The 8,667-nt window shown below is 56.6% G+C and overlaps 1 protein-coding gene across 1 annotated transcript; it reads right to left on the bottom strand.

Annotated features, from left to right (window-relative positions):
* Nucleotides 1-1,121: 1,121 nt before the first annotated feature.
* Nucleotides 1,122-2,094, bottom strand: GGTG_08044 (hypothetical protein; the record flags this gene model as incomplete). The annotated part of the gene is made up of 1 exon (XM_009225880.1): nt 1,122-2,094. The coding sequence occupies one exon, from the start codon at nt 2,092-2,094 to the stop codon at nt 1,699-1,701; it is 396 nt and encodes a 131-aa protein (XP_009224144.1). The 3' UTR covers nt 1,122-1,698.
* Between the last annotated feature and the right edge of the window lie 6,573 nt (nt 2,095-8,667).

The raw sequence follows: 8,667 nt of genomic DNA, 5'->3' as shown, positions 1-8,667 counted from the left end.
ATTTTTTCCTACCAACTCCACCGCCCTCAATCCAACCCACGCACAACAAAGCCTCACAACGATGTCTAAAGAGTTTTCCACGCCTAAAAAAGCACGCGTGCAAGCCGTATGCGATTTCCTTGATACAGAAAAGCGTCCCTACAGTTACAATGCCGTCTACGATGGTTAGCCCCTTAGATTTTAGCCCCTTTTTTTTTTGCGGTCTCAACGATTTTGTCATGGGGGTGTCAGGTCAGACCTTTTCCTCTGAGCGCAATAGCTCGCAGGGTTGCGAAGAAGGGGGGCCACATGACGCCCGGCGGTGGGACCGCCCCAAGAAGGCGGCTGTGTGCCTGCCTCCCTCCAGTGCTGTGCTGTGCTGTGCTGTGCTGTGCTTTGCTGTATGTTCCAGTCCAGCTGCTGCACGCTCCATTATCCGCGCGCGTTTTCCTCTGTATCATATTTGACTATGCTGCATGGCGCCCCTGGCCAATCGTAGCGCCTTCCCCCCACCACACGGAACGGGGTTGGTCGCACAGTTTGGGGCCCAGCTGTCAGCTATCAGATATGCTTGCTTTTTTTTCTTGCTCTGGCCTTTGGTCACTGCAGCCACCCTGATTTTTTTTTCCCATCAAGAGACGCCGACCAAGCAACGGCAGGGAAACCAACCCGCCCGGATGGGTGTCCCGCGGCCTGCTATTGGCTGGATAAATAGTGCCGGCGAAGCCTGCTGCATGCGCTGCGACTCGTCCCCTCTTGCGGAGGCGCGCCTTGTGCAGCAAGTGATGCATACACAAAAACATGCCCACGGATGAGTCGGCGACAACATGAGAAATCGGCCGTGGCCGTGGCCGTGGCCGTGTGTCCCTCGCCCTCCCCGCTCACCCAAGGGCTGGCTGCAGCTTGCATGGGAGGCACGGAGGGGACGTACATGTAGGCACCACCGCTGTAGGGTTTATGCAGTGCAGCGGCCATGGGCTTGCTGCTGCGGCCTGCCATCAGATCACTGCCATCCAATAACGCCGTCGCCACGGCCGGGCATGGCCAATGTCCGTGTCGTCTTTTTGCCACTTGCCTGGTCGGCGCTACCCCGCTGTCGTCGGACAGGGTGCAAGAAGAAAAGAAAAAAAAAAAAAAAGACCTAGACCGTGGGCCGACAGCCATAGGCTCCACCTTATTTCCTCTTCCTGTCTTCTTCCCCATCATCGCGTTGCCCGAATTGGGGCTGCGAAGAAGTGGCCAGCAAAGATTCAAGCAGCAAAACAGTCTGACAACAAAACCTAAAAGCCGAAAAGACTCAACGCCCTCGTGTTTTCGCTCTCCAGCTGTCCCTCTCGTGGGGCAGCGGCCTTGGGTGGGCAACGATGATGACTCGAACCACGCATCCTCTGGACCACGGTTAATGCCGATATCGTGCCAGATCCCAATCTCCCATATTGCGTCTCTTGTTGCTGCCACTTTTGTGATTCCCACTGTCGCCCTCTCTGGCGCCGTCTCTGGTAGAGAGAACACGTATGTACCTTTTGCGGGAAGGATTTACGGTACCGGATATTTCGAGTCATAGTGGGGCGGCCCAAGGACTTTGGAGCTGACTTGTTGTAGCAAAATGGAAAGAAGGCCAATGGGCGGGCCACATCGGGGTTGCATAAAGGGCACGGCGGTTGAACAACTCAGAATAACTGGGGCTCACGGTCTCCTCCTGACGGGGGCCCTCTTTTCTTACGTGCCCGGCACAGAGAGCGGGGTTGTGGGCGTTCGATTGCTCGATTGCCAGCGGGTTCCAGACAGGGCCGTCCCCTGGCTGTAAACGGCTTGTCGTCGCACACGGGGGAGGAGGAGCCCACCCTTGCCTTGTCCTATCGTGTCTTTCCTTTCCATGCGCCTGTTATTTTCCAGTTCACCTGGCTCTGGGCCACGGTGTGTCGTGTTCTCTTCTCCGTGCCTCTCTCGCTGTGCGTCCGGGGGTTCCTCTCGCTGAGCTGTCCCCCCTTTCTCGCTTCGCCGTCGCGCACCAGTGCCGGCTCGCCAGGTGACAGAAAGAGGATATCCCGTAGCCGCCCCAAAGGGCACACAGCCGTCGAGCTTCCTCGGCAGCGTGGCAAAGTGTGGATCCATGTCTGAAATGGTCCGAGGGTGGGCGCACGCGCACCCGAGGGGGGGGGGGGGAGGCCCTGGACAGGGTCCAGGTAAACAAGATTAGAAACGGTTGATCCAACCTGCCCGGCGGCTGGCTGGTCTGTCACTTTGGGACGAAGACAGCAAGGTGAAAGTTGGCGGACGGACGAGGCGGAGGCCCTTGTCTACGCAGCACCAGAGGCCACAGTGTGTTTGCGGCCAGCTGTGCCGCACGCGTGTGTGTTGGTGCGATGTGGTAGGCGCCCACGACGGTTCCCCCTTGTGCGGATACGCATCTGCTGTGCCAGCCCACTACCGTATACACCGCATAGGTACGTGTGTAGTAATTCTTCATTGCTACATGACGGTTTTTTTTTGGGGTTTTTTTTTCAAACACGTCGTTTCGGTCCACGCCGCAAAAGATGGGTCTCCGCCGGCAGCCGTGGCTGTGAGCAAGACCAGGCCCGTGGCGATCGGCGGGATTTGGGGAGGGTGACATCGTCATCTCGAATCGAAGCGAGGGTTCATCCAAGCCAATTTCCTTTGCGCGCAGCACAGCACCAGTGCAACAGCTCGCTGCAGAGTGAGCAAGGTTGCAAGGTGGTAATGGGTAATAGCCGGCCGCGGTGGTGGTGGGAGCAAGCTCCCTCGGCCTGCTCGCCTAGATCGCGCGCGCGACAATAACGCAAGAAAAGTTCATAGCCCTCATACATGACGGCAGGTGAGGTGTGGTGGTGCCAGCCAGCGAGCCGCCGGCCAGCCAAACAGCCAGACCGGAGCAGAGACTACGACGCGTGTGCTGCGACGCATGCAACCAACCCAGTGGGAAATTGAAACCTGCGCAGCACACCACCGTGACCACACCACACAGACACACGCACACACCAAGTCTAGAAGCCTGGCAGAGCTGGCGAGCGGGCTGGGCGAGGAGATCTGCAGCCCAAGACGAGGGAGGGGGAGGGGGCGGACGAGCCGGCGTGCATGATTGGAAAAGGATGCACTTGGGGATGTTACTGGGAGTTACTGGCAGCAGCGCAGGGCGGTAGGCCAGGTACCTGCGAATCCGGCCGAGGCGCTGGCAAATATGGAGTCCCAATATTGGGCTCGACTTATCGGCGGCCTAACACGCAAGCCCCAAAAGGAATGCGTGGACGGATGGATGCAGAAGGCGAAGCCCCTCGAGCGGGCGACTTTCCATCTCCCGTCATCGCCCTCTTCGTCTTTGGCGTGGGCCCCGCGCCATCCTCCGCCGCCAATAGTTGCATTCCCTGAGGCTGGCTGGCCGCAGGAAAGGAAGGGCTTTCCCTTCCTGGCTTTCCCTTCCCGGTGCGATTTTCTGCACGGGTCAACAGCGCCCAGGGTGTTTGGCCGCGTCTTTCCGGGCGCTAGTCACCTACCAGTCAGCTAGACAAGACCCTGGGTGGTGAGACGGGCTACGGAACGGCAGGGAAAAAAAGAAGGCGGCGGTGCCAACCAAAGGGGCAAGAAAAAGCAGGCACAAGGGAGGGAAAGGGCCAGAAGTGAGGCTGTCGGGTGTGGCATGGGGGGCCGGCCAATCTTGCCGACAGAACGAAAAGCAAAAAAAAAAAAAAAGGAAGAAGAGCAAAGAGAAAAAATGCTAGGCGGCAAGGTCCTGGGGTTTCCCTTCTGCCATCTCCCGAAGCCTTCCAGAAAGAGCCATCGGCCGCTCACGTGTGAGCGGGCCCCACCTGTTTTATTGGAGCGAGGCTGCACTTGCATTGCGTCGCGGTCGCTGGGTCCCCTGCGAAAGGGGGCGCGGTTTTGCCCATTCGGCGCCCGCTCGGCTGCCTTGGCTGCCAATCGGGGGGATCCGCCGCCATTTCTTTTTGCCTTGCTCCGCGCTCCGCTTCTGCCGATGACAGATTTCATCAGAGCAGAAAGACAGAACGTCGTTTGGTTACTGTGAATGTGCCCTTCCCTCCATTTCCCCCCCTGCCCTGACGTCGCATCCATTCCCCATCGTTCTTTGGCGCGGCGAGCCAGACAAGGCCCGGAGGGGACGCTCGCAATCTTGCGAGCAGGGCCGGGCGGCGGCAAGACAAGGCGAGAAAGCAAACAAGCGCGCCCACTAACCCCGGGGAAATTCCCTGTTTTGCCATGCGCCGCCCCGTCCGGCGGTTGCCAGTACCAGGAAAGACAAAAAAAAAAAAAAAAAAAGGAAGATGGCATCGGAAACGACACGGTAGCAGCGTTCCTCGCGCAGTCTCTGCTTTCCCATGTGGCACCCCGTTGCAACCCCCTGAGAGATGAGGTCCAGGGTGGATACGACCAAGAAGGCGCGAACGAACCCAGGCATGCCAGGCCTGCCCCTCCCGGGGAGGAGGCGAAGGAGAGAATCCATTACCACATTGCGACGGGAGCATTCCGATAGACCGCGAATGACGGGCGCCAAAGGGGAGAAGAAAACAAGGAAAGGTGTGTGTATGTGCGTGGTGGTTAGTGATGGCACCCTTTGATGATACCCGATTGGGAATAGGCAGCGTCATAAAAGACTGGGGCCGGTGTGTGTGGAGCGCGAGGTAAATAGCACGGTGCGCGCGTGGGATCCGCACGCCATATTTGAGCCCACCCACACACACAGACACAAAGCACAGACACAGCACCATGGAACGTTATTGGAGTCATGTGCGGCAGCGGGGTCTGTTCGCGCGCGCAGCATGGCTGGGTGGCTGCACGAGAGATGTTGTAATTCGCCCTCGGCCTCGCATCGGCCTGCTGCGAGCCAATCAGACCGGCGGGCCTGGGTCTGCAGGATTCGACCTTTTTTTTTTTTCTTCAGTCCTCCTGAGCCTTCCATCATTGTCCATCATCATCATCATCACACCTCTTTTTTTTTTTCTTTTATTGCCCATGGCTGTGTGAATCTTGGCCCTCCTGCAGCTGCCCGCCAGGCCAGGCGGGAGACGCACGGCCCACATACTGGCCCGAGACAGGGCACGATAGGGCCTGGATGGCTCATCCATCATCTCCCGCCCTTTTTTTTACTTTGGCCTGCATTTCCCTTCTCCTCCCTCCCCAGATGATGTCGCACGCAGGCTTGTCGACGGCACGCATCACACCACAGAGCACAAAAGGGCCCGTGCGGTCGCTTTTTCTCCCCGCCGACTTGACGGGTTGAGATCGCATGGTTCGTGCCCACCCCCGGGCAATTCTCAGACGACAGGTGGAGGGAAACGGTTTTCGGATCTTGGGGACCAGGCAAGGGCTGAAGGGGCACGAGCCTGCTCCATTTTCCCAATCTCGTTTCTCCTTCCCATTCTTTTCGGGGGCCCATCACGGGAGCTTGACAGGCTAGCGATGTCACGCCCGCCCGGCTGTGGTCTGTTCGAGCTGCCGCCCCTCCACCAAGAAGCAGCCGCCGGTGCCGCGGCGTCGACACGGCACAAGGACCCATGGCCACGCCTTTGGGACGGACGGTCGGATACCTGCTCCCGGTCTAGGCTGGGTTTCCTTGTCGTCTAGCTCCGTCTCGAGTTGACTTGTCCACCTTGAGCTGCGCTTTGCTTGCTTTTTTTTTCCACCTCGTAGCCCCTCTTTTACTGTCTTTCCATCACCAGTTGCTTATCCGATGTTTTCCCCCTCCCTTTCGCCGCGGTTTGTCTCAAGATAAACAAGGTAGCCAGTGGCTATCCCAAGCAGCGCGAAAATGACGACAAGCGTCGCATCACAAGGTATTCGCTTCGGTTTTGGACTAGGGCGGCATAGCACGGATGTCATCACATCACGACAGGGCATGGCGTGGGCAATAAGCGCGGGCATATGGGCATGGGTGGGCAAACATGGGAAAGTTCGGGGTGTTGCATGTTTGAAAAAGGGAGGTTGGGCAGATCAATGTTTCGAACGCCTCATCTTCCGCGTCCCTGCCGCGACGATGCCCAGCAACAGAATGGCGGTGGCCTCCTTCGTCCCGTCTCTCGTGTGTGGTTCCATCTTTTGTGATTCTGCTTCGGCGCCAAAACAAACTCGTCAGCCACCAAACCATGGAGAGGGGGGGTCATCAGCCCCAGCCTGTGTTGACTGTGGCGGGCGTTTCAAACGCTGGCAAGGTAGTGTTTAGGCTATGTATAGCGAGATAGCCGATGGATGCAATAGCCCCCAGGGCCCTGTGATATTGGGCCGGGATGGGTCAGCAGACGGGAGAGACCCTGAAGGTCGAGCACTATCTGGTCCAGGGAAAGAAGAGGGTGTGATGCTCAGAGCGGACCAACCGTCGTCTCGGTAAACATTCTTCGGGCGGACATGATACTCTGTTGGGCCGTCCAGCCCGCGACCGGCAGGCATATGGCTGGCTGACGGACAGGACGGCCCTCTCTGGGTGCGGTGGACTGGCGGTGTGACGGAAGGGTGGAGAGGGAAACCAATGCGAGCAATGCCTTTGAAGGGAGGGAGCAAGGCCAGCCAGCAAGACAAGACAAGGCAAAGGTGGCAGCAAGTGGTGGCAGCGGCAAAAACAGCCGGGAATGCGTCAAATATCGTCCCATCTCTTTTCTGTGACGCCCCGACTGGATCAGCAACAGGCCAAGCACGGCCGTCCACCACCGTCCCGGGTCGGGTTATTTTTCTTCTTCTTCGTCTTCTTCTTGGAAGATCAAGAGGCTTTGGAAACGAGGTCCGTTGCACGGACGCACGACTTCTCGTTCCCGTTGGACCACCACTGCCGTGGGCTTTTTCTTTTCATCCCTTGGCGCTTGCATCGCCCGGCCCGCATGACCGCGTGAACGGGCGGGCGCCAGAAGCCCACATGTCGTTGGGGGGGGTTTTTTATTTTCTGTTTATGTTTATTCTTTTCCACGCCGCTGGCACGTTCCCGTTCGTTTGTCTCGTCTGGTCATGACGCATTTGCACGGCCGCCCAGGGGTCCAGGCGGTATTGCACGTACACAGTAATGCCTCGTGGTTGTCTCTCCTTTTTCCGGTGCCTGTTCCAGATCAATTTTTTCATCATGGCACCCACCCGTCTTCATAGCTCCATATGACCGGCTGATCAACGCCACAAAACACCGCATCAACGGCGCCGCTTCTCAGGAAACGCATGCTGCCTTTGCTTGGCTTACCCGCTCGCTTCAGGGCGGGCGAGGTGGATGGATGGCTGGAACGTCACAAGAGAAAAAAAGCTCGGATGGGCCGGCCCCTCTGGTCTGATGCCACCCCTCCTTCTCCCCCCTGGGGCCGCTCGCTCCCGCAACATTCCTCAAACGAGAATGGCAATCACGACCCATAGACGTTCATGCTAAGCCGCAGCGGGTTAAGGTGCTGGGGGTACTCTGCTATTGCGAACCCCTGGTGGAATCGTCTGTTGGCCCACGGCAGGGTTGGGAATTTAGTCACAATTTAGTCATTTAGTCATTTGTTTAGTCAAACTTTACAATAAAATATAAAATTAACAAGAAAAGGTATAACGTTTATTTCTTCATATTCAGGTAGAAAAATGGCAAAAGAATAGTATATTAATTTTATATTACTTAAAAGGTATTATATAAGCGGGTAAAAATGCATTTAGTCAAAATTAGTTAGAAAAAAAGTTGAAAATGACTTAAAAAAATGACTAAATGCAAATTACGTAATATTTAATTACGTAATTAATTACCTTGGGTATTATTTACATAAAACTGAATTTTCTGTATTTAATAACGGTATTTTTATACTTATAACTATAACGGTTAATTTGATATTTAATTTTAAAGTGTGACTTTTTACTGACTAAACAAGTGACTAAAGTGACTAAATTCCCAACCCTGCCCACGGGGCTTAGCGCCAGACGCCGCGTCGGACCAGAGGCTTGACAGGTAAGGGCGCCTTGCCTCGAGACGATGGCAGTGACGACGACGGGACAAAAAAAGCACAGCCAATCTAGGGTTTGATGTCTTGTCAACAAGACGGGAGACCCCTGAGGATTAACGGTTTCGGGATATTCACCCACCACGGTGGGCCTAAATGGAAGGCCTGAATAGAGGGCCTGAATAGAGGGTCTCGATAGAGTACAGGGCCCGGATTAGAGGGCCACTGAGTGCCACTGGGGGCCCAGACGGATGGGGCGCTCGAACGACAGGCGGCTGGCCCGATTTCACTCAGACAAGCGAATCCCACCTTCCCGTCTCGACCCAAGCGCCTCTGCAATCCAAGATCCGATCTCAATTTTCCTTTCGATATCCTCTCAAGCGAGCAAAACTTTGATCTGCCCACCTCGCTGATTTCCTCCGCACTTGGGCACTGACTTGAGGCTCATCTTGGCGCGCTCGTCAACTTGGGGCTCCAACGAAACAGATCGACGCCGAGGAAGAAAAAAGGCTTGGTGCTGTCGTCGCCGTTTCTTGGAGCGAAAGCGTCATTGATGCGGCCGATCCGTTCCCGTTCCCGGTCAGGCTGATCAGAGGCTGATCGGCGCCACTGTGAGACCCTTTTCTGCCATGGGATTCCATGCCATGGATGGGGTTTCCGCATGCTTGTGATGCTGGAACAGCACAGCCCAAGGTGGCGAAACAGTGCGCTGTCGTCCCTTTTGCCCATGTTGCCTTGCCCATCCCCTCACTGCCGCCGCGGGGTTGGCCCTGTC

Source organism: Gaeumannomyces tritici (genome assembly GCF_000145635.1).
Source record: "Gaeumannomyces tritici R3-111a-1 unplaced genomic scaffold supercont2.4, whole genome shotgun sequence".
NCBI lineage: Eukaryota > Fungi > Ascomycota > Sordariomycetes > Magnaporthales > Magnaporthaceae > Gaeumannomyces > Gaeumannomyces tritici.
The sequence above is the reverse complement of the archived record's forward strand: the minus strand, read 5'-3'. Positions and strand labels throughout refer to the sequence as shown.